The sequence below is a fragment of the Protomyctophum parallelum genome, assembly GCF_964188405.1.
Source record: "Protomyctophum parallelum genome assembly, chromosome: 9".
Taxonomy (NCBI): Eukaryota; Metazoa; Chordata; class Actinopteri; order Myctophiformes; family Myctophidae; genus Protomyctophum; species Protomyctophum parallelum.
In genome coordinates this window covers 5,624,008-5,651,174 of record NC_139706.1, presented here as the reverse complement: position 1 = coordinate 5,651,174, position 27,167 = coordinate 5,624,008, and the positions used below count along the sequence as shown (strand labels likewise).

The following is a 27,167-nucleotide window of genomic DNA, read 5'->3' as shown; positions in this document are numbered from 1 at the left end:
TTCAAAGATTCCTTTTCAGGCAAACATGTCCACCGTAAGATGAACCTAAGTAGGCTAGAATGGGGTTGCTAGGTGTAAGTATGTAGCACTAGTAGCATGCCAAAGTTTGTGCTATTGCCATAGAGAATGCATTGGCCGTTTAAGTTAAATAACTCAAAAACTACAAAACATAAAAATAAAAAAAAGTTCCAGCATGTGTCTCCACAGTAAGCTGAATAATAAAAAGTGTGAATGGAGTTTCTAGGTGAAAGTGACTTTTGACGTGCCTATAGAGCTGCCATTGAGCCCTATGTTAAATGTCTCAAATTTGAAAGCACTATATTTCTAAAACTATTAAACATTTCAAAGATTCCTTTTCAGGCAAACATGTCCACCGTAAGATGAACCTAAGTAGGCTAGAATGGGGTTGCTAGGTGTAAGTATGTAGGACTAGTAGCATGCCAAAGTTTGTGCTATTGCCATAGAGAATGCATTGTGTTGCGGAGGATGAGAGGAATGCTCTCATCCTCCGCAACACCCATTCTCATACACCGCTATACACCGCAAGGATATGGGCTATAGCCCATATCGTACGGCATACTATACTGTAGCACGCCGTTTTTCATCATTTTTGAGGATTTGGAAAAAATTAAAAAATTAAAAAAAACGATGGGTTATAGCCCATTGTTTTTTTTTTTTTTTGAAAAAAAGAATATCCTCGTTTTTCATCCTTTTGGACCATGGGCTATAGCCCATATCGTACGGCATACTATAGCACGCCGTTTTTCATCATTTTTGAGGATTTGAAAAAAAAAAAAAAAAAAAACGATGGGTTATAGACCATCGTTTTTTGAATTTTTTAAAAACCTCGTTTTTCATCATTTTGGACCATATCGTACGGCATACTATAGCACGCCGTTTTTCATCCTTTTTGAGGATTTGAAAAAAATTAAAAAATTAAAAAAACGATGGGTTATAGCCCATCGTTTCTTTTATTTTTGAAAAAGAAATTAATCCTCGTTTTTCATCATTTTGGACCATGGGCTATAGCCCATATCGTACGGCATACTATAGCACGCCGTTTTTCATCATTTTTGCCATTGAGCCCCATTGTAAATTTGAAAGCACTATATTTCTAAAACTATGAAACATTTCAAAGATTCCTTTTCAGGCAAACATGTCCACCGTAAGATGAACCTAAGTAGGCTAGAATGGGGTTGCTAGGTGTAAGTATGTAGGACTAGTAGCATGCCAAAGTTTGTGCTATTGCCATAGAGAATGCATTGGCCGTTTAAGTTAAATAACTCAAAAACTACAAAACATAAAAATAAAAAAAAGTTCCAGCATGTGTCTCCACAGTAAGCTGAATAATAAAAAGTGTGAATGGAGTTTCTAGGTGAAAGTGACTTTTGACGTGCCTATAGAGCTGCCATTGAGCCCTATGTTAAATGTCTCAAATTTGAAAGCACTATATTTCTAAAACTATGAAACATTTCAAAGATTCCTTTTCAGGCAAACATGTCCACCGTAAGATGAACCTAAGTAGGCTAGAATGGGGTTGCTAGGTGTAAGTATGTAGGACTAGTAGCATGCCAAAGTTTGTGCTATTGCCATAGAGAATGCATTGTGTTGCGGAGGATGAGAGGAATGCTCTCATCCTCCGCAACACCCATTCTCATACACCGCTATACACCGCAAGGATATGGGCTATAGCCCATATCGTACGGCATACTATACTGTAGCACGCCGTTTTTCATCATTTTTGAGGATTTGGAAAAAATTAAAAAATTAAAAAAACGATGGGTTATAGCCCATTGTTTTTTTAAATTTTTGAAAAAAATAATATCCTCGTTTTTCATCATTTTGGACCATGGGCTATAGCCCATATCGTACGGCGTACTATAGCACGCCGTTTTTCATCATTTTTGAGGATTTGAAAAAAAGAAAAAAAAAAAAACGATGGGTTATAGACCATCGTTTTTTGAATTTTTTTAAAACCTCGTTTTTTGAATTTTGGACCATATCGTACGGCATACTATAGCACGCCGTTTTTCATCCTTTTTGAGGATTTGAAAAAAATGAAAAAATGAAAAAAACGATGGGTTATAGCCCATTGTTTTTTTTGTTTAAAAAAAAAAAAGAATTATCCTCATTTTTCATCATTTTTGACCATGGGCTATAGCCCATATCGTACGGCATACTATAGCACGCCGTTTTTCATCATTTTTGAGGATTTGAAAAAAATGAAAAAAACGATGGGTTATAGCCCATCGTTTTTTTTATTTTTGAAAAAGAAATTAATCCTCGTTTTTCATCATTTTGGACCATGGGCTATAGCCCATATCGGCCGTTTTTCATCATTTTTGCCATTGAGCCCCATTGTAAATTTGAAAGCACTATATTTCTAAAACTATGAAACATTTCAAAGATTCCTTTTCAGGCAAACATGTCCACCGTAAGATGAACCTAAGTAGGCTAGAATGGGGTTGCTAGGTGTAAGTATGTAGGACTAGTAGCATGCCAAAGTTTGTGCTATTGCCATAGAGAATGCATTGGCCGTTTAAGTTAAATAACTCAAAAACTACAAAACATAAAAATAAAAAAAAGTTCCAGCATGTGTCTCCACAGTAAGCTGAATAATAAAAAGTGTGAATGGAGTTTCTAGGTGAAAGTGACTTTTGACGTGCCTATAGAGCTGCCATTGAGCCCAATGTTAAATGTCTCAAATTTGAAAGCACTATATTTCTAAAACTATGAAACATTTCAAAGATTCCTTTTCAGGCAAACATGTCCACCGTAAGATGAACCTAAGTAGGCTAGAATGGGGTTGCTAGGTGTAAGTATGTAGGACTAGTAGCATGCCAAAGTTTGTGCTATTGCCATAGAGAATGCATTGGGCGTTTAAGTTAAATAACTCCGAAACTATAAAACATTTCAAAGTAAAAAAGTTCCAGCATGTGTGAATGGAGTTTCTAGGTGAAAGTGATTTTTGACGTGCCAATGTCTGCCATTTGAGCCCCATTGTAAATTTGAAAGCACTATATTTCTAAAACCATGAAACATTTCAAATATTCTTTTTCAGGCAAACATGTCCACCGTAAGATGAACCTAAGTAGGCTAGAATGGGGTTGCTAGGTGTAAGAATGTAGGCTTCTATGTTGTTAGCAAAACATCATCATGGGTGTTGAGGATGAGAAACGTTTCTCATCCTCCGCAACACCCATTCTCATACACCGTTATACTTTTAAGTATGTTGCGGTAGAGAACGTCATCATTTTGGACCATGGGCTATAGCCCATACCATACGGCATACTATAGCACGCCGTTTTTCATCATTTTTGAGGATTTGAAAAAAATGAAAAAATGAAAAAAACGATGGGTTATAGCCCATCGTTTTTTAATTTTTGAAAAAACAAATTATCCTCGTTTTTCATCATTTTGGACCATGGGCTATAGCCCATATCGTTAGGCATACTATAGCACGCCGTTTTTCATCATTTTTGAGGATTTGAAAAAAATGAAAAAATGAAAAAAAAACGATGGGTTATAGCCCATCGTTTTTTGAATTTGTATTATTTTCTTTATCCTCGTTTTTCATCATTTTCATCATATCGTACGGCAAACTGTATTCTTGTACTGTCATGTAAAATGTTTATTATGTAATGCAATTTATTTTCTGACACCAGGAAGAGTAGCTGCTGCTAAGGTAGTAGCAAATGGGGATCCAAATAAACAATAAACACACACATACAAGAACATGGTTCACTGCTGGATTTCTAAAACAAGTCTTTATTGGCCAATTTACAGAAAGTGCTGTAGTGACCATTCCAAAGGAAAAAAAGACCAGACCAAAGAGTCCAGAAAACCCCAAATAAAAAAATCATTTTTTTTTTGTTTCTTTTCTTTACAAGATTTTAATTTTATTTATTTATTTTCCATTCTGCTCTTATTCTGCTTCTAAAAATAAACGTAGGGACAACAGTAATGGGCGTCCACCAAAGGTTCCTGTGGTAAACGGGGGGAGGAGATGCAAATATAGGGAGGTGACGTCACAAGACTAGGTGCCACAGCAAATGAGGGAAAACGTCTAAACAACATATGCGATCTTTACATGAAACACAGAACTATACACACAGTATGCTGAGGGGCTATGGGAACAAGGCAGAGGTTGGCTTTGTGATATGAAATATGAACAAGACTTGACTGTATACCTGCTGGTTGCTTACCAGTGGTGCACAGTTGCACACAACTCTAATCATCACTCTCCAAAGTCTTCAGACAGATTCAATTATTGGGAGTCAAGTGTTGGGAGTGAATTGAACAACCAGAGATAATAATGCCCTTTCACCTGAAGTGAAGACACTTTAGATTGCGTTGAGTGGTGATATTTACTGTAAAGGTTGCAGCATACGTTTTGCAATAAACAAACAAAAAATGAATAAATAAACAGACAAATGAACAAATAAAAATAATAAAGAACATATTTGCAGAGAAAACATGCCAAAGTATATATCTTTGTCTTTCTTTCTTTGGCACTTCCTGCCCCTCCAACATCTTTTCAACATCACTACAGAAATACCAATGTGATTGGTCAGACAACCAACATCTAATACTGAATGTGGGGGAGGGGGGCGGTCTGACTCTGATCTAATGTATAACATTCAGCGCTCAAAGTGGATCAGTTATATAAAACAATTGTCCAGAGAACTTCTCCGTTTTTAAGCAAGCAAAAGGGAAAACAAGTATGCTGCAACTTTAACACTACTCATGTAGTCCCCTCTGTTTGTCGTTTTCTCTACCACCTGGTCAGTGTGGAGACAAAGTGACATCTGATCCAACCAGCTCACGGTCAACAGGAAGGAGGGGAACATTAACATATACAAAGAACCAGGCTTGAGAAGGAAATCACTATACTGTACAGACTATAAAAAGGGTGGGCAGGGGTCAGGGTCAGGGCGTGTTCATGCAGATGTGGATGGATGGATGGATGGGTGGGTGGGGGTGCGCATGGAGTCTGTGATGGATACAGGTGCATGGAGAAAGGCAAGGAGGGGCTGGGGGTGGAGTTTGGAATGGGGAGGCGTTGGGGTTGGGGGCTGGTCTGGGGAGTCACCCTGGGGGTGGAGTTAGGAATGGGGAGGTGTTGGGGTTGGGGGCTGGTCTGGGGAGTCACCCTGGGGGTGGAGTTTGGAATGGGGAGGGGTTGGGGGCTGGTCTGGGGAGTCACCCTGGGGGTGGAGTTTGGAATGGGGAGGGGTTGGGGTTGGGGGCTGGTCTGGGGAGTCACCCTGGGGGTGGAGTTTGGAATGGGGAGGGGTTGGGGTTGGGGGCTGGTCTGGGGAGTCACCCTGGGGGTGGAGTTTGGAATGGGGAGGCGTTGGGGTTGGGGGCTGGTCTGGGGAGTCACCCTGGGGGTGGAGTTTGGAATGGGGAGGCGTTGGGGGCTGGTCTGGGGAGTCACCCTGGGGGTGGAGTTTTGAATGGGGAGGCGTTGGGGGCTGGTCTGGGGAGTCACCCTGGGGGTGGAGTTTGGAATGGGGAGGCGTTGGGGTTGGGGGCTGGTCTGGGGAGTCACCCTGGGGGTGGAGTTTGGAATGGGGAGGTGTTGGGGTTGGGGGCTGGTCTGGGGAGTCACCCTGGGGGTGGAGTTTGGAATGGGGAGGCGTTGGGGTTGGGGGCTGGTCTGGGGAGTCACCCTGGGGGTGGAGTTTGGAATGGGGAGGTGTTGGGGTTGGGGGCTGGTCTGGGGAGTCACCCTGGGGGTGGAGTTTGGAATGGGGAGGCGTTGGGGTTGGGGGCTGGTCTGGGGAGTCACCCTGGGGGTGGACTTTGGAATGGGGAGGGGTTGGGGGCTTGTCTGGGGAGTCACCCTGGGGGTGGAGTTTGGAATGGGGAGGCGTTGGGGTTGGGGGCTGTTCTGGGGAGTCTATTCAGTGTTTACCGAAGAGGAGCATAATGCAATATACAATGTACAATAATTGCCCTCTGTCCACAAAAGATCCACAGCTCAAACCCCATAAAGGATGAACAGCCATGTGTAAATCACCTGGATTCTGTGTTCAAACCGTAACAAAGTATTACAAATAATAATTATTATAAAAGCACAAAAATAATTATGTTCCTGCAGCTAAATAAATGCTCTTTTAATTTTTCACGGGAGATATCTGTTCCCAGAATCGATGTTGCAGACAGAATGATACATGCGGTTCTTTCCCCACTAAGGGCCTCCCTGTATCTATAGACAGTTATTATGGGAACATTGTGAAAGAGATGCAGAAACAAAAAACAAACTATGATGGAGTATCCCCTTAAGACTCAGTTAAAGTTTTGTAGTTTTACTGTCACGAAATTTGTACAACTTTATTACAGGCTCAGTACAGTATACAGCTGTAAGCTCTCTGGAAAAGTGACAGTTAAAATGTTTAATGATATAATGGTACATGAAAATCATTATCTAAAATGTGGGTATTGCTGAACTTCTCAATACCTAACTACACACAAGATATGCAGATATGAGGATATGAACTGGCTTTTCTTTTTACCTTGTCATCACGACATATTAACATAAAGTTCTCATTTATTTTGTCATATTTCTTTTATTTATATTTTTTTTCATGACACCCTCCCCTTCATCACCCTGCCCGTTGTGCCCGACCCTCATGCGCCTTCACTCGGCCACCTCACCACCATGAATGCACCCACTGCTTAGCCCTCCTGGACGTCACATGTGCGACCCTCCAAGTTAGTGGTTCCCAAATGTTTTCATGTCAATTAGCCCGCGGACCCCAATTTCAATTTCAATTTTCAATTTTCAATTTTCAATTTTCAATTTCAATTTTCAATTTTCAATTTCAATTTTCAATTTTCAATTTTCAATTTAAATTTTCAATTTTTTTACGAAAGACCCCCAGTTTGACATGGGATATTAGTCTACGGACCCCCATTTAATGGCATTTCAATCTCTGAGACCTGCAATTTATATTGTAAAATCAATGTTAATTTAACTCTGAGAGTGAACTGCCTCCAAGGACCCTCCCCGGACCCCACTTTGGGAACCACTGCTCCAGGGGACCATGCTCTCAGTGTGCGACGTTGTGAAAATCAAAATAACTAAGTGTTTATGAAGAGAAAAAACACTTTGTCATGAACGGGAAAATTATGTAATTATCTCGACATTACTAAGCGAAAGTAAAAAGTCAATGCGTGTCTGAGTGGACTTATGTACCAACCAAAGGATGCATCTGTGTGAACAGGAGTAAAGGCCAGGGCGAGTGTGTGCATGTGTCTCTAGGAAAATGTGTTAATGAATGTTGAATGAGCAATGACTTTCTTCTGTATGACCAGTAGGGGGAGATATTACCTCAACTTTAGAGCCACAACATCAACAGCACATACAGTCTTTTTGTTTCCACCATCTGAACAGAGGGTTCTTTATGGATGGGTGTCGGGAACAGTTTTTATTTTATTTTTATTTTATTTTTAATAATGTGTGTGTGTGTGTGTGTGTGTGTGTGTGTGTGTGTGTGTGTGTGTGTGCGTGCGTGCATGCGTGCTTGTGCATGAGTGCTTTGTGTGTGTGTGCGTGTGTGCGTGTGTATGTGTGTGTGTGTGCGTGTGTGTGTGTGTGTGTGTGTGTGTTTAGTAAGCTATTGTTCCTTTATCCCAATTCTGGCCTTTCTTGCTATGGGTGTTGCACCCTGGGTAACTGAACATCCACGTCCTCCTCGCTGTCGTCCGATTCGGCACTGGTGATGTCATCCTCCTCCTCCTCATCTTCATCTTCATAGTCATCTTCCTCCTCCTCCTCTTCCTCACTCACTTCCTCCTCCTCCATGGCCCGGGGCTCCTCAAGGTTCTGTGGCGACAACGACAAGATTTGAGTTTCCACATCTTTGTGGGCATGTATCTCTGCGACATTCTAAACTCGGCCCGCTTCTGTGGCCAATAATAACTACAATAACTACATGCTAGACCTTATAACTTTATGGACAGACCAGGGGTTTTCAACAGGTGGTCAGAGGACGCACTGGTGGACCGTGAAGGCATTGCATGTGGTCCCTGACCATGCATTGAGTAATGTAGGACTTGTTGTTTAATTTCCTTTCCACTAGTTGCGAAACCATGAAGTGAATGACCCATGGTGACCTATGATGGCCATGCAATAATTTACTTACAAGTTGGAGGTCAAGAGAATTCAACAGAAAAAGGGAGTTATAATCTCAAGGGGAGGAAGAAGTGCACCGGAATATCTGGTTGAGTCATTAATGATTAGTAGTCAATGGACCATTGGTTGATGTATACACATGCATAGCATGGGATGCATGTTACAAAGGCACTGATCTTAGCCCATATCCCCACCCAACACAACAACAGTGGTCCCCAGGTTGATTCTAAGTCATGGTGGTCCCTTGTTCACAGTCAGTTGAACACCCCTGGACTAGACCGCTACGGTCTCAAGCGACCTTGAGCCACGTGAGACACCCACCGAGCGAACTAAAGCGAACAAGCTGCCGCGTCGAACGTTTGTGAAGTCGGATTGAGCCGACTCAGGGCCGTTGGAGTTGCGTCCCCGACAGGCAGAGAACAGTAAATCATGTTCTGGTGACAGCGTCTGCCCCCCGACTGCCACTCAAAGTGGATACTGGCACAATCATAGCACGTCCTTGCACATAAGCGCACCGGGCCAATCACAGCGCATCATTGCACAAGCCGCATAGAGGTTCGAATGCTGCCTCTGCTCTTCACCTTCATATTTATATCTGACCCGTGATTTTAGTCGTATGGAAATACTAACAAGAAAATAAAACAACTTATCTCTCAACCTTTTTTAATTTGTATTTATTGTTTTAACCCATTCTGACCGGGCACCCATTTTGGTATCAGCATCATGTTATGCTTTAGCTATTTAAAAATAGCAGATCTACAAGCTCATATCGCGCCACCGAGTGGCGCGATACGAGCTTGTAGGTCTGCTATTTTTTGAAAAATCGAAGAACGACCGACATTTCTAGAATCTGATCTCAGGTCAGAATGGGGTTAATCAGACCAGTGTGTGTCCAGTGGGAAACCTCGTGTGAATCTGATCTCAGGTCAGAATGGGTTAATCTCTGCATCCAACCCCATCTCCACCACCCCTCTCCCATCCCACCCTCCCTGCCCATAAGTCTGTTCACCTCCATGGGGTTGACGGTGATGGTGAGAGCGGACTCGTCCCAGGCCTCGTCCTTGTCCTTGCTCGTCTGCGCCACCTTCATCTCCTGCTGGTGAGTGAGGTGGATGCGGTAGATGCCCACCACCACTACCACCACTAGGGCGGCGATACACGTCACGATCACCACAGTAGCCGCACTGGGCACGCCTGAGGGGGGGGGGGGGGTGGCATGAAAGGAGATGATTATTTATTATGTTTTTGTTTTAACAATATACACCTTGTGGAAGAAGGGACATCCGCACACTGCCACTTGCTAGTTCAGAGCAATTTTTGTGAGCAACGTTTCGGTCTTGCGACCTTCCTCAGGCTTAATTCAAGAATGGGCTGACATTGTCACTAAATGCATTTCAGGAAGTGTAAACAACCAATCAAAATGCATGTAATTTATCCAAACAGATAACAGCTGTGAAGAACCTTGTCACGTGACTTGAAGGTGCAGTGTTTCTGTGAACATTCCTCATATATATCATTGAAAATAACAGTTTACAATAATACAGGGGAAAAGAATTATACATAAATGTCATGCCATACAACATACAAGGAAGACATACAGTAAAATGAGCAAATAAATGTCAAATGTAAGATCCTACAATATACAATATACACCTTAACAATACACGTCTTTGCAACTGTAATTTAACCCGTCCTTGAACTATAATGTAATCTAATGTTGAAGTTTTGTCGGATTAACCCAACAGGGAGGGTTTTAGACATCCATGCATACTTGTCACTTGGCGGCTCGTCGTGTCTCCTGGAAGTGAAATGTTATTCATAATTTATTCTGAATGTCAGAACACGTGTTTGGTTTTGTTCCTCTGCGGGCGCCCGTTCTTTAATATGGAAATTACATTTTGTCTTCTAGGCTTGTGCATACAGTACAGTAGCTATAAAAAAAAGAAAAAGAAGCCCGACCCAACTCTATTTAGCACTGTAATTACAGCGCGCATAGCGATAGTCTGTTCTTTGGTCTTACTGTAAGTTAATCTCCCGGCTTCTCGTTTTCACGAGAAGAACATGACTGCACTGTGCCCCGGTCTTTCCTCTCCACTGGTGTGTGTGTGTGTGTGCACGCTATGCGCACGCACGTGTTTAACAAGTGTGACTTACAGTTACTTATAATTGATCATTTCATTCACTCCAAGTTCCCCCGGATTTCCACATCAATTCCACTGCCTTTGATCTTATTCAGAGAGAGAAGCTCCATGGGACCCTGTACTTATGCACTCTTCACTACAGCTGCAGCAATATCCGGTCTCCTTTAACCCATTCTGACCTGAGATCAGATTCATACGAGGTTTCCGCCGGACACACACTGGTCCTGATGAACCCATTCTGACCTGAGATCAGATTCTAAAAATGTCAGTCGCTCTTCGATTTTTCAAAAATAGCAGACCTACAAGCTCGTATCGCGCCACTCGGTGGCGCGATATGAGCTTGTAGGTCTGCTTTTTATTAGGTAGTAGACCTACAGTACGTAGAGAGAGACTGCAAAACAAGTGCGTAGACACAGGTCATAAACCTATACGGATGTCACACGCGCGCACGCGCGCACACACGCACACACACACACACACACACACATGTGCTCACGGCATGAACAGCATACACAGCATCAGTCTTTAAATGCAGCCCATCTCACCCTTATACTACTCCTCTCCCTAGACTCTTAACCCATTCTGACCTGAGATCAGATTCATACGAGGTTTCCACCGGACACACGCTGGTCTGACGAACCCATTCTGACCTGAGATCAGATTCTAAAAATGTCAGTCGTTCTTCGATTTTTTTCAAAAATAGCAGACCTACAAGCTCGTAGCGCGCCACTCGGTGGCGCGCTATGAGCTTGTAGATCTGCTATTTTTAAATAGCTAAAGCATAACATGATGCCAACACCAAAATGGGTGCCCGATCAGAATGGGTTAACAGAGTTAGCACAGTTGTCCACAGAGCTCGCCAGGATTCTAAATAGAACCCATTAGAGCCAGATGAATAATTAAGGCCCGGGTGTGCTAGATTAAGACCAGCAGGCTCTCTCTCTCTCACCAGGCTCCCTCTACCTCTCATCACCGAGGGGTGCAGAAAGAAGCCTTCTTCACCCTTTGCGAATGTCTCTGTCAATGGAAGCTTCCAGCTGGTTTCTATAGGAGAAACTTAACTTGCTTGGTAGTTTTCAACCAAGGGTCTGGGGACTCCCAGTGGTTCTTGAGGGGGTTTCAGGGGGTGCCCAGCCAAATAAGTAGTTCATTTAACTATGATACAATTCCCCCGTAAAAATGTACAACAGAAATCTCACCACTATTAATCAATTCATCACGTCCAATTACAACATTCAGACAGTATAACCCATTCTGACCGGGCACCCATTTTGGTGTCGGCATCATGTTATGCTTTAGCTATTTAAAAATAGCAGATCTACAAGCTCATATCGCGCCACCGAGTGGCGCGATACGAGCTTGTAGGTCTGCTATTTTTGAAAAATCGAAGAGCGACTGACATTTTTAGAATCTGATCTCAGGTCAGAATGGGTTCATCAGACGAGTGTGTGTTCGGCGGAAACCTCGTATGAATCTGATCTCAGGTCAGAATGGGATAACATCAGGGTCAGAATCATGTGATGGGACGGTTCCATGACATGAAACGGTTTGAAAACAGAGCATAGACATAGAAAGAGATGTGTCATCTCCGTTCACTCCTGCATGAAATATTCAATCATTCATTGCCAAAACTATTAACTTACAGTTGACCTATAATATTATTTTGTGTAGTTCTGAGATAACAACAAGAACAAGAATAGTATGTAAGTAACACTCGCCATCGGACAGCCAATAGTTCCTTTACATAGTTCCAATAATGTGTAAAATGTATGTGTAAATATATTTACACATACTATACAATGCTGTGTAAATACACCAGATTCAGCAAGAATGCTCCATCCATATAGTCCCCATAGGCTATGCAGAGAATAACCAATTCTGACCTGAGATCAGATTCATACGAGGTTTCCGCCGGACACACACTGGTCTGACGAACCCATTCTGACCTGAGATCAGATTCTAAAAATGTCAGTCCCTCTTTGATTTTTCAAAAATAGCAGACCTACAAGCTCGTATCGCGCCACTCGGTGGCGCGATATGAGCTTGTAGATCTGCTATTTTTAAATAGCTAAAGCATAACATGATGCCGACAACAAAATGGGTGCCCGGTCAGAATGGGATAAGCACCATTATAAAAAAAAGAACATAAACATTACTAAAAGGGCACAAACAGAAGAGAAGCAGTAAAAAATCCTATTTTTGGGGTGTTGATGAAGAAGCACACATGATGCTATAGGCCTACATGACCAACAGTCTGAACAGTGTGACCTGTATTGCTTAATCCTCATCTACATAGTTTCTCTTCATCAGCCAGATTTGATATATCACAGTCCTATTTTTACACATTTTTTCGTTGTCTATGGCAGTATATCTCACCTAGTGGGTCACTAGGACCACAAATTGGGTCACCACATGTTCTGGCATATAGTCACAGACAAAGAACAAAACTTTTGTAGAAGACTATTAAATGTTAATTTTAATGCTAAATGTTAAAGATGGAGTGCCACCATTTTTTTCCACCCTAAAACATGATCATCAGGTATTATTACAATATAAGGGGGAAGACCTTTTTCCAAAAAGTGTACAGTATTTGTTAAAATCATGCTTTTATGTGGACACGCCCACCAGTTCATTAAGTATGCCTGGTTTGCCTGGTGGGTGGTGATGGGTGGTGATCCACCTGAACTAAAGCCGCACCCACAGCTGTAGTTGTATGATAAAGGGGGAGGGGTTAGGGGAGGGGCTGATAGTGTGGTGTCACTATATTACTGTTTACTTCATTGGCCCGTTTGACTGTCAAGGGTTCAGCCTCCAGGAAGAAACCCTAAATACAAAGTCAATACACAATTGCACATAAAAACAACTCCAGGGTGTCTAATTAAGTACTGTCACCTCATAGACACATGAAAAACTGGAAAAATACAAAAATTGTGGCACTCCATCTTTAAATGTTAATGCAGATGAAACCACTGGACTCTATGGAACAGTGTGAACCGAGTTTGGTTTGATTTGTTGTTATGAAAACAGTCCCACTTTATAATAATGCTGTGTATACTATACTGTGCAATAACTCATTTATATGGTGTACATACCAATGGTAGACATGAGACACAATAGCGCCTATGAGAACGTCGGAGCTAGTGGGTGTAGTTGTGTGGGGTGTTACCTGAATTGTGGCTAGGGTACAGGCCATGGAGCATGGATGGATGATGTTCCACCTGCATGTACTGGGGCGGGGCCACCATGTGATTGACATGCTCCGCAGCCACTGAGCTGTGAAGTATGCTGACCTAGAACACAGACAGAGAAAAGCAGGGGAAAACAGCTTTTATAGACCAAAGACCAGATCATCACAGCATCACATGCAATGTCCTACAGTCTGCTTAATTCTTGTCTGCAATATGAACCAAATCTAAATGATAGTTAGGAACCAAATGGACCCTTAACCCATTCTGACCTGAGATCAGATTCACACGAGGTTTCCACTGGACACACACTGGTCTGATAAACCCATTCTGACCTGAGATCAGATTCTAGAAATGTCAGTCGTTCTTCGATTTTTCAAAAAATAGCAGACCTACAAGCTCGTATCGCGCCACTCGGTGGCGCGATATGAGCTTGTAGATCTGCTATTTTTCAATAGCTAAAGCATAACATGATGCCAACACCAAAATGGGTGCCCGGTCAGAATGGGTTAAGGGTCTGTAACTCAGAGTGTATAAATGGAACCATTTGGTTCCATTTGTACACTCTCAGAGTTAAATTAACATTGATTTTACAATGTTAATTGGGGTCTCAGAGATTGAAATGCCATTAAATGGGGGTCCGTAGCCTAAATGCATGTAAAACTATGGGGGTCCTTTGAAATTAAACGGCTTGAGAATCATTGCTAGAGCCGTAAAAAATCTTCTCTTATGGGGGTCTCTGGCATATCTTTTCAAATGGGGGTCCGTGGGCTCCTTAGTGGCAATTTGGGGGTTCTTGACATGAAATAGTTTTTGGAACCACTGCTGTAGAATTCAGAGTGCTTTCTGGGGGCAAAGCGTCAGCTCCAATACATAACAGTAAGGTGATACAGTAGGTGAAACTAAATAATTCATTTAGTTTCTCATTTCCCATTTGTGTCCTGAAGGTCAAAGGTTAAACGTCAAATGCACACCTGTGTGAGCGGTGCAACTATACATGTATTTCTTTGCGACCGCAGGTACTATGAAATCGTACATTTCCCGTCAGTCACTCAATATCCCCATATATGGTGCCCAGGTCTCGTGTCATCACGTGACATCATCAGGGATGGAGATGTGGAGGCCCCATAGTAAATGCGACCTGCTGTCACAGTTAAGCTCAAATACAGCATGGAGATCCCTGATGTCATCACTATATTGACCAGCAACTCTACATCTGACCTCAAACCTCAAACCCTTAGATCTCCATATATGGATGAACCTGTTCTGACATTCCATAATGTCGATCCTTCCCCGTCCATCCTTCCTCTTCGATGTCTCCCTTTTGACTGATACCTGTCCATTCAAACTCTATAGATGGGCGCCTGCCCCAAAGTTATTAGTGCAGCCACGCCCGGCAGGCGTTCTGGCTGTTCTGGAAATTCTGGGGCAGAGGTTCATCGTTGACATCCAAGGAGTGTGCGTGCAAAATTTGGCATTGACCGGGTTAACGGCTAGCCGGAGATTCGCTGGTAACAGACGGACGGACGGACGGACACACACACACACACACACACACACACACACACACACACACACACACACACACACACACACACACACACACACACACACACACACACACACACACACACGCACGCGCACACACACGGACGGAGTCCAAAACATACTCAGGCTAAAACCGTATTGATCGATTGTACGCACACAACAATGCATCGACACATTTGTTGTCATATCCCTACAGGTCCAGTCAGTGTTCTTGGAACTGACCTCAAGGTTGAACTCGTTGCTGGTGTATCGTCCGTTCAGCTCAGAGCAGGTGAGGCGGAACCTCCTCTCCTCCAGCTGGCCAGGACGCCAGCTATGGTAGCGGACCTGTCGGATCACCTGCTCATAGTTGGACATGGAGTCCACCCCTGGGGAGGAAGGAGCGCTGGTTCAGTTCACACGGTGACGGAGAGTTATCAATGTTACCACCTGAACATTAAACTCAAGAAAATTAGCCTAACCCATTCTGACCTGAGATCAGATTCATACGAGGTTTCCGCCGGACAAACACTGGGTCTGATGAACCCATTCTGACCTGAGATCAGATTCTAAAAATGTCAGTCGTTCTTCGATAATAAAAAAAATAGCAGACCTACAAGCTCGTATCGCGCCACTCGGTGGCGCGATATGAGCTTGTAGATCTGCTATTTTTAAATAGCTAAAGCATAACATGATGCCGACACCAAAATGGGTGCCCGGTCATATCCATGGTGATTTGTCTGTCCGTGTGAGAAGTCAAAAGATACTACAGGCGGTTCTATTCCAACATAGGCCTTTGAAGAAAAAAATCCTAATCTAGAGGCATGGTCAATTGAAAGTTCAGAATTGTGTTATACGAGCAGAGAATGTTTTTTAGAATGCATGTTGTGATCTGAAACTGTAATATAAAATATGTGTTTTGTGTGTGTGGTTTCAAACCTTTACAAAAAAAAAATCCACAAGCTCACTGAGATGTGGTGGTATATAGGCACATTATTCACAGGCACAGCTGGAATAGATATTAAAGTATACCCATATTCTCAGAAACATGTTTTACTCTGCAGAATGTTGGAGGCATGACTTTGACTATCCATCCATCCATCTTCAGACGCTGATCTGGACGCGGGGGGGCACAACAGCGGCACACAGCGGGGGGCACAACAGTTCCAGCAGAGAGCCACAGACCTAGCCCGGTTAATAAACCAGACCGAATCAGCCGTTAAATAAATTGCCTGCCGGCGGATTTCGGTCTGGAGAGGCTCAATTGTACGCCCATTTCCTACACCAGAGAATGTGGGCGGCCAATCGGGACACGGTATGCAATATGGGCGGGCTTTGGTACAGTGACTTTCAATGCTTGAGACCTTTGACTGACAGTAGCTATGACCAATTGCGTCAAAGAGAAAATGTTTCGGCCCAGGCCGTAGCGTAACGGTCTGGGCACCGGACTGGTGATCCAGTCGCAGTGTGCCGCGGGTTCGACTCCCGGACCCGACACGGCCTTTACTGCATGTCATCCCCCCATCTCTCTCCCGTTTCCTGTCAGCCTACTGTCTGTCCCTTCAAAAATCAATAAAAGGCGTAAGCCGCAAAAAAAAAAAAAAAAAAAAAAAAGAGAAAATGTTTCCCTGGAAATGAAATCCAAGCTGAGCCTCCCCAGACTAATATCCTGCGGTCCGTGCGATATTAGTCTGGTTTATTAACCAGTCTACCACAGACCTCCCTCTCCAGAGCAACATTTTGCAACTTCCTCCTGGGGGATCCCGAGGCGTTCCCAAGCCAGCGTGGAGATATAATTTAATTTCCCCATCTGGTCCTTGGTCTGCCCAGGGGTCTCCTCCCAGTGACTTTGACTACAGATTGTTATGTGCAGATCTGGCAGAGCATGAGAGCACCCTTTTCTACATTCTTCTACTTAGTTTCGCTGTACTAAAAATGTGTATAGAACCTTAGCACCACCCACCTGAACTGAAGCCACGCCCACAGCTGGACACAACAGGATGATAACTGGGGGGAGTAGTTAGGGGAGGTGGATGATTTTAGTGTATCACTAAAGTGGTGCATTTCGATTGGGCCTTTTGACTCAAAGGCTTTCAAAGCTTTCAGGAAGAAACCAAAAATACACATGGAAGACATTTGAATATTATATGACCACACCTGGCGGACATACAAAAACAGAAAAAGTACAAAACTATCCATCTTGAAGGAGAGCAGATGTATTTGTTTACCCAAAAAATGTGTGGATGGGAAATTTGCCCAACTTGAGGGATCGGACGTGTGTGGTCTTCTTTTTGTAACCTACCATATATGGACATCCCAGAGGTAGAGTTGGTGGCGTCCAGGTGTTTCCCCAGCAGAGCACTGTGTGACAGCTGGAGAGACTCCTCCTCTGGCCGCAACTCATCACCAAGCACAAGGATGTCACAGTAGTCCAGATTATGGATAATCTCCTCCAGCACACCAGGTCGTCGGGCTGCCCATGCACACGCACACGCACACACACGCAGAGACAAAAACGGACGCTTAACTACAAACCACTAAGTGTTCCATGCGCCACCTATACCTCCTCCTCACACACGCTCCAATTATTCTGTAAACTCTCCAAACTGTGTGCTGCAACATAATCAACACACACACCCTCAGACAGCTCTCGTCACCACAGTGCTGCCTGACAGGCTGCTATAAGCATCAGCCACTGCCACACTTCTGCCACCCAGCCTTTCTCCCCTGCCTCACAGTCCCCTGAGCATGCGCCTTCCATGCCCACTTATCAGCCTCCCACAGAGACTTGTACTCTCTGGAGGAATAGAGGTGAGGAGAAGAGAGAGAGAGAGAGAGAGGGAGATAGAGAGGGAGATAGAGAGAGAGAGACACACACATACACACACAACTTGCCACTGAATCTAGGTGCTGTTCAGGGGAAAGCTGGAAAGCTGGCAGAGAAAGGTGTTGTGTGAGAGGGAGCAGCCTTGTGGAGAGGGAGACAGCAGGGCAGAGGAGGAAGGAACAGCAAAAAACGACAAGACAGAAAAACGACAAAAGATGAGAACAAACTGGCCCGGACGGCCAGACCGGACCGGACCGGTGAAATGAAAGAGATGACGTCAAAGAAACGGAGCAGATGTTTGAGAACAAAATGAGAACCAAGACATGACAAAGATGGAGTGGGAGCATTAGAACAATTAGCCCCAAAGAAACCGGACGAGAGAGAGAGAGAGAGAGAGAGATAGAGAGAGAGAGAGAGAGAGAGGCCAGAGAGAAACAGCTAAATGGAAGGACTAATGGCAAAGGGAGACAGAGGACAGAGGACAGAGGGGCTGATTAATGGGGTCCAACAGAGAGGTGTCACGCTGCCTGCAACAGAACCATGTGATTTGTCCTGAATCCTTTAAGTTTCAGCCTCGAGAGAACATTAAATCTGCTCATTATGAAACTTCATCACAGCTACCCCACACATGGACATTCTCTCTTTCTCAATCTGTCATTCCAGCATCCTCTGTCCATCCGCCCGTCAGCCTCTCTCTCTCTCTCTCTCTCTCTCTCTCTCTCTCTCTCTCTCTCTCTCCCTCATTTAGAGGTCTGCCCTCTCTCTCCTTCTTTTCCAGCTAATCTGTTCCCTCCAGCTGCAGTCTCCACTTCAGTGGCAGAAAATGACTTTCCAGTTTTTGAAAGTGATGCGCCGCGTTCTCTTTTCTTCTGTGGGCGCATTACACACAATGTTCTGCTTATCTAGCTCCTAATTGGCACGAGCAGTGGCTGAGCTGTGCCGCGCTGCTGTGCGACGTCGTATACTGCTCCGGCATTGCTGACCAGATAGTGTATCAGAGACCCAGACCAAAGGCAGCATGGATTTAAATGTCATATCCATTTGCTATAGGAGGTCAAGCCAGGCGACCCGAGGAATCAATTGTCTGCTATGGCGGAGGCCTTGCTCAGCAGGGGGGGGGGGGGGGGGGTTGTTAATTCCAGCAGACCAATATGACAGGGGTTAGTCTACTGTATAGTGTATACAGTATGTTCCCTGGGTTAGCAGAGAATTACGCACCAAGGGAATCTTGCTAACACAGCGGGATTAGCGCCGCACGGTGAACAGCTGCACTCACAGTGAACTGTCCATGGAGCTGATATAGTGTGTAAAGGACATATGGGATAATGACGTGCAGAAGGATATACAGATCAGCACGCACAAACTTAACCCATTCTGACCTGAGATCAGATTCATACGAGGTTTCCGCCGGACACACACTGGTCCTGATGAACCCATTCTGACCTGAGATCAGATTCTAGAAATGTCAGTCGCTCTTCGATTTTTCAAAAATAGCAGACCTACAAGCTCATATCGCGCCACTCGGTGGCGCGATATGAGCTTGTAGATCTGCTATTTTTCAATAGCTAAAGCATGACATGATGCTGACACCAAAATGGGTGCCCGTTCAGAATGGGTTAAATAATGCAGCACACAGACAAAAGTTCAACAGAGTAAGGTTTCCTTTCTCTGGAGACACTATGAAATGTTAAGCTGTCTCTAATGGGGTTTCTTGATAGTGAGACATATACTGAAAGAGTGAACACATTATTCATACTGTACGAAAGGCCTGTTCAAATATTCACTGTCTCCATTTCATAGCTACAAGGAAGCATTTCATTTGGGAACGTGATGACTGGAGAAATCACAGTTACGTGGACGTGTATACTAGGCTATACACGTCTTTTCTAATCAAACCGCAGGTGGCCTTGGACGTGTACAGTATAGACGACTTTAGGGCTTTTTTATTGCTAAAAAAACATATCTTTTTAATTATACCAGATGGGCAATGTTCTGTCTTCATTTGACTTCAGCATGCCTCTCGTTTGCAATATTAATGTTTTCTAGATAGACTTTAGCGTGACCAGCGTGAGGTAAGAATGGAACATTAACCCATTCTGACCTGAGATCAGATTCATACGAGGTTTCCGCCGGACACACACTGGTCCTGATGAACCCATTCTGACCTGAGATCAGATTCTAAAAAAATGTCAGTCGTTCTTCGATTTTTCAAAAATAGCAGACCTACAAGCTCGTATCGCGCCACTCGGTGGCGCGATATGAGCTTGTAGATCTGCTATTTTTTTAAATAGCTAAAGCATAACATGATGCCGACACCAAAATGGGTGCCCGGTCAGAATGGGTTAAGCCTACCGGTTTTGGTGAGGAACGGAAGTGGGGGGACCTCTCAGAGTAAAATCTCTGCTGGCACTCTAGCGCTTATATTTGGAAGGATGCTGGCAGCATCCATTGTGTTAAATTTAAAACAGAAAAAGTCACCTGTCTTAGAATCTAACTATCTCCATCAGGCCGAAAGACAGGGACCTATATTATTATATTATATTATATTATATGTGACAACCAGGTATAGTCTGGTGACCACCGGAGAGACGGGTGACGGGTGAGCAGAATGGGTTAGCGCCCCATAAGCCTGTGTCCTCCGTGAGGAGGAAGCCCAACAAACCTTGGTGAGGCCTTTAGGAGGGCCATTATAGTCCACCACTTCTGAATGCAGTGCCTGGTACTGGGAGTCTGGTGCAACGCAACAGGTCCTGGGCCTGGTGAGAGCAGGAGTGGACCTGGTGAGATGTAGGATAGGGCCCGGTCAGGAGTCAACCCACAGAGCCTAGTCCTTCCATGCGGCAGATTTTGGTTCTCCCAGTACCGGCAGAGTATAGTTCCCGAGCAACAGATTGTGTGGCCTTGCTCTTTCCCTGATGGACTGATCGAGGGTAGCTTACTGGGACGTATAAGTCGGGATTTGATCAACCCCGGCTGGGTCGCCTGATTGAGGGGTATATGATGTTGGAAGACCCGAAACCCTGTTGACCTCAGGAAACATCACTGAAGATATACGTCCCAGGTGCATCCATGCGATGTATTTTTAGTTACGTTTTCGAACCTGTGTGCGCGTGCGTGCGTGCGTGAGTGTGCCTAATCTTGGAAACCGCTGGGCTTATATAGTTTCAAAACCTTTATGCACACTGCCAGTAGGCCAAGGAGGACCCTCCCCCCACATTGGCCTCATGGTGGTCCTATACCATGGCCTATGAGCGTCTGTATACTCCCTATTCACCGGATTCCTTGGATCACCATGCAACTCTTCATTTAGGCCACACCTGCACACTTTTGCAGTCCTCGCTACTCATTAACCCATTCTGACCTAAGATCAGATTCATACGAGGTTTCCGCCGGACACACACTGGTCTGATGATCTGATTCTGACCTGAGATCAGATTCTAAAAATGTCAGTCGCTCTTCGATTTTTCAAAAAATAGCAGACCTACAAGCTCGTAGCGCGCCACTCGGTGGCGCGATATGAGCTTGTAGATCTGCTATTTTTAAATAGCTAAAGCATAACATGATGCCGACACCAAAATGGGTGCCCGGTCAGAATGGGTTAACGCTGGAGTCATCATGTGATATGATATGTATCATACTAATGTTTTTGTATATGCCATTTATGACTATATCATTTCCTTCCAAAATCTGCGAGAATGGCCTAGTTTACAAAAAAAGAGGAAGAAAAAGAGAAACTGTATGCATTGTGTAGTATAAATGTGATTTTTCTTTTCTGCAGTATACAACATACAGAACATTATGAAATTCTCAATATTTTTCAATCAAACTAAACGTGTTTCATTACCTGTGTGGTGCGTGGCTGCGTCGGTCCTGGTCACGGTGCTAACGATGTGGAGGTCCTGGAACAGAGCCAGGCCTCCCGCTGACCTCAGGTCAGAGGCCAGCCTGCTCAGCCTCTCCAGACCCGCTATGGTGATCCGGGGCTCGCTGGGCTGCAGCACCATCACCACTGCCTCCATGTCTGGGATGGTGATGCACGTGTCCTCCCCGAAACACCTGAGACACACAGACAGGGAAGGCTTATAAATGCCCGCATCAGCATGTTAGCATGTTAGCATTAGCTTGTTAGCATTAGCATGTTAACATTAGCTTGTTAGCATGCTAGCATTAGCATGTTAGCATTAGCTTGTTAGCATGTGAGCATTAGCATGTTAGCATTAGCTTGTTTTGTATTCAGCTATAGTTTGATTGGCCAGAAGTTGTTCAAGGACGTTCAAGATGGGGCGTGACAGATTTCCTTTATGTTTACTGCCCAAAGGCTTCGTTCTGCCAGCAGCGGAAGTGACGATAGTTTGGAAGAGACATTGGCTGAGGAAAGCTACCAGTCTCACGAGCCAACTGTAATGTGTTCCAATGACTCTCAATGTCCACACACGTGTACAAGTAGTAGTAGTAGTAGTTTACTGTACGCTTTAGGCAGGTAACAAGCAAGGACTGTATAAAGAGGACAGGAAGCGAAGACCGTAAGGGCGCCGCCATGTTGCTCACATGGTGCTCCATGGAAGGAAAGAAACATGCGCAGTGGGCTTTATGCAGCCAACACTTCCGCGTTCAGCTTCCTTGGTCTGCAACTGCGCATGTTTCTTTCCTTCCATGGAGCACCATGTGAGCGCCCGTACGGTCTTCGCTTCTTGTCCTCTTTAGACAGTCCTTGGTAACAAGTAGTAACAACAACAGCAGCAGCATGTACCGGTAGATATAAATATATTACGACAGGTCCCGTACGATCTGCTTTACGGCAGTGTCGTAGCATTCCCTTAAAGGTGCAGCAGCATATACATATATTCCATAATATGACACCAACCTCCAGGAGGTACTGTACAAACACCTCTCTCTAGTGACCATGCATAGCTTGTCGCAAGTATTAAACCATACAATAACTGGACAGGTAGACAGGCTCATACTAATTCTTGTTCATCAGGGGGAAAACATTTGGATTAGCCAAAATAATTAGGCTATATGTTAAAAAATATATTTGTGATTTTGTTTGTCCAAGGTCCATACTGTGCTTTCAACAAAATGTTTGCCTATTTTTTATTAAAAAAATGTATTGTATATTTTGAAACCTACATACCGTATGTGAAATTCAACTTGCACTAGAATATATATAAAAATCACACCTGGGTGAAGTGAGCGGTGCAACTACGTGTGGGGGTCCAGGCCCAGGGTGCTGGGCCTGTTCCGGAGCGCCGCCCATGTCCGAAACGGTCCAAAAAGGACAGAGTTACCGTGTGGGGGTCCCCAAGGGGTTCCTCTACTGTACTGTACTGTACTGTACTGTACTGTACTGTACTGTACTGTACTGTACTGTACTGTACTGTCACTGTACTGTCACACCCAAAATCATCATATATACAGTTAATATGTACGTGTGTGTTAGGCTGCGCAACAGTGACACTTGGTGGTTAAAACCAACCAAACGTTATTTTCGTGCTCGGACACGGCCAGGGACGGACCCAGAGATGGACCCAGGGACACACATAGCTATCTATAGGAGTGGTTGCACCACTCAAAAATAGGCTTACACAGTATAAGCCTCTGACAAACTTCAAACATCGTGGCTTCCTTCGCACGCTGTAAAAGGTATAGCGCACATTAGAATGCAGAGTGACAAAATGGCATGCATGAAGGGGCCGACGCATCCGCGCGTGCACTGCAGGACCCGGGTTCTCCGAGCACACATGGCACCGCACAGCAGGAAACCCTGACAGGGAGGCAGTACGTCGTATACATACATGCACATATTTGATGCAGACACCCGACACACACACAGCATGAAGAATGCGGATTACGCATCAATCACACGGAGAGCAAACAGACGTCAAACGGTGTGTGTGGGAGAGAGACAGCAAAACAGGGTGAGTGATGGATAGCCGAGAGTAAAAAAAAAATGACAGACAGCGAATGTTCTGTGAAAGTGAGCAGACGAATATTTTTACGTTTCACTGTGGGCCTTTCAAACACACTAACATCTGTCTGTGGGAGGGACGGCGATGCTTTTCTCTCTCCTCCACTGCTGCATGGCATTCGGAGCGAGAGAGAAAAGCATTGATGTCAGGCATTTTTCCGTGTGCAGGATCCGGTTTTGTATAATCACCGCTGAATAAGACAAGATTGCGCCGCATATGTAATTTCATATCTTTTCGCCCCCACATGCCGCTGTAAACTTTTTTTATCGAGCAGATAGCGCTGACGCGGAATCTTTCCTCTCGGTTTGTCTGCCCCTGTCTGGCTGTCATTATGATATTCTCTCTCTCTCTCTCTCTCTCTCTCTCTTTCTGCAAACACATTTGCATCTGTATTGTAATCTCGTCAGTCTCTGCAAAGGTGGTGATGGCCGGCAGTGTGCGTGCATGCGTGCGTGTGTGTGTGTGTGCCTGCGTGCATAATATGTGCGTTCTCTGCTTTGTGTGTGCACAAAGCCACTGTTGTGAGCAGAGCCTGAGAATAAAAAAGGAAAAAAAGGAAAAAAAGAAAGAAGAAAACTGGATGCCGTCCAATTTCATTATGAAGAAATTATTATGAGGGAGACGGAAACAAATGCCCCACAAAGATTAGCGCTGGTTTACACTGTATTAAGGCATGAATCGTGTTTAATTGTGCTTTAAGGAGTTCATTAACGTTTGTTTGTTTCTGGTCATTTGCGTACAAATGGCAAAAAGTAACATTTTGTTTGTTTGTTGACATGGCTGTGGTAGGAGAATGCGTTTTTGCAGAACAGAAGAACAGGTAGAACAAAGTCAAGCTGACTCTGGATGTGGTTTCAGAGCAATACGACCTGAGTAAAGAAGGTTGTCGTGGAAGTTGGAAGGATGATTGGCATCACCGTTGGTCCCCTCTCTCTCTCTCTCTCTCTCTCTCTCTCTCTCTCTCACGCACGCACGCACGCATATAACATTTCACATAACATTTAACAACAAGGCAACTTTGGGGGTAATTATAATAATGAATTCCTTAGATAATCGCTGTGCCTCTAGCTAAGCTAATGACTTTCCCCAGAAGCTCACTGAAGCACTGCAGACACCAGAGACGTTCTCCTCCTGCTGCGTTAGTTGAAGTTGTGGGACCCTAACAGGAGGTGAGACTGGACCCCTAGCCCATTCTGACCTGAGATCAGATTCATACGAGGTTTCCGCCGGACACACACTGGTCTGATTAAACCCATTCTGACCTGAGATCAGATTAAAAAAATGTCAGTCGTTCTTCGATTTTTCAAAAATAGCAGACCTACAAGCTCGTATCGCGCCACTCGGTGGCGCGATATGAGCTTGTAGATCTGCTATTTTTAAATAGCTAAAGCATAACATGATGCTGACACCAAAATGGGTGCCCGGTCAGAATGGGCTAGGGCCCTGCTGCAAGGAGAGAGGCTTATTTAACAGTATCATGAATATTAACAAAACATCAAGGGGGCACTAACACAATACCAGCCAGTCTCTCTCTCTCTCTCTCTCTCTCTCTCTTTCTCTCTCTCGCTCACTCTGTGGTGAAATCCAGACAGAATTATTAATTTGTTTTACTTAAAATGTAGAAACTGGCCCCATGTGGCCGGGAACAGGGAACAGGGGACAGGGGACAGGGGACAGAAACTAGTGGATTAACCCATTCTGACCTGAGATCAGATTCATATGAGGTTTCCACTGGACACACACTGGTCTGATTAACCCATTCTGACCTGAGATCAGATTCTAAAAATGTCAGTCGCTCTTTGATTTTTCAAAAATAGCAGACCTACAAGCTCGTATCGCGCCACTCGGTGGCGCGATATGAGCTTGTAGATCTGCTATTTTTCAATAGATAGAGCATAACATGATGCCAACACCAAAATGGGTGCCCGGTAAGAATGGATTAAAGAACAGGCAAAGTGATGACAGAATATCATGTGGAGGAGGGAGAAAGGGAGAGAGAACATGGATGTAAGTGACATATCAACATGGAGAAGAGCCAGGGCTGCATGTGTTCTACTTTGCACATGGAGAGAAGTGTAAACACAGATTCAACTCCAGGCCATCAGGAAGGAAATGTGTGAAGGAAAACTGAGAGGTGAAAGGAGATGGGAGAACATCCACTCCGGTACAGAGGACAACAAAACACTTCCAAACAAACAATTGTTGTCTCCACCAGGCCGAAGGCATGGGGAGAGAGTATGTTTTGCACTCCGTCCGTCCGTCCTTCCGTCCGTCTGTGTGTCCGTCCATCCGTCCGTCTGTGAACAGCTAATCTCCGGCACCGTTAACCCGGTCGATGCCAAATTTTTGCACACTGGATGCCAACAATGAATCTCTGCCCCAAAATGTCCAGAACGGCCTGTTATAGCGCCACCAGGAGACCGCTTTGTGCAAAACAAGTTTTTGGACAGTACACCTACAGATTTTGCCCAAACATCACACAAATTGGCACACAGTCTCTCTAGAGCCATTCAACAAAACGGGGTCTTTCAGATTTCTCAGACTCCATCCTGATTGGCTATAAGATTGGCTTCCAGTTCGCAGGAGTGCTCAGTTTCAAACAAAATGCTGCAAATCATGAACACATCGCGTGTGATTTCCGTGAAATTGTGCACGCACATTCCCACTAGGCCGAGGAAGAAATGCCACATGACAGTTGTCAAGTGGCAAAATGGGTTAAAGGAGCTTACATATAACCTACTTAAAAAATTGTCTAATCGCTTTTCGGCTTGCCTATCCAAAGTTCGGAGAGGACGAGTGTAGGCTACTGCAGCCATATCTTCTGAGTTCTGAACACCAGACCCCGCCCACTCAGTAATCTTCCCAATGAAATAGCAACACTGCGGCCCGCAGCCGTCGGTCTCTCTCTCCAGCCACTGTATATACATTCAGAACTGGAAGAAGTGTTTTTAGGAGGTTTTGCGATTTATTGAGACAGGTTGTGTTGATCCATGGTCACTATTGGATTTGTGTACCTCGTGGAGGTTGGCTCTTGAGACTATAGTACCTCTCCTCATTCAACGTCTATTAAAACATCATCATACATCATCTCATTCTGGCTAATCACAATTTAACCCATTCTGAATGGGCACCCATTTTGGTGTCAGCATCATGTTATGCTTTAGCTATTGAAAAATAGCAGATCTACAAGCTCATATCGCGCCACCGAGTGGCGCGATACGAGCTTGTAGGTCTGCTATTTTTGAAAAATCGAAGAACGACTGACATTTTTTTAATCTGATCTCAGGTCAGAATGGGTTAATAATGAAACTGTCAGGATGTAATAGACATTTTTTTAATCTGATCTCAGGTCAGAATGGGTTAAAACATCATCAT

The 27,167-nt window shown here is 44.3% G+C and overlaps 1 protein-coding gene across 1 annotated transcript in view; it reads right to left on the bottom strand.

Annotated features, from left to right (window-relative positions):
• Positions 1–7,617: 7,617 nt before the first annotated feature.
• The window catches only part of LOC310864673 (calsyntenin-2-like), a gene marked incomplete at both ends in the record, with an annotated part of 273,876 nt that continues 254,326 nt past the window's right edge, over positions 7,618–27,167 (bottom strand). Inside the window, 7 exon segments of the mRNA XM_083773375.1 lie at positions 7,618–7,665; positions 7,667–7,834; positions 9,153–9,337; positions 13,451–13,574; positions 15,240–15,385; positions 17,299–17,469; positions 21,668–21,879. Coding sequence (XP_083629501.1) covers positions 7,618–7,665; positions 7,667–7,834; positions 9,153–9,337; positions 13,451–13,574; positions 15,240–15,385; positions 17,299–17,469; positions 21,668–21,879 — 1,054 coding nt within the window.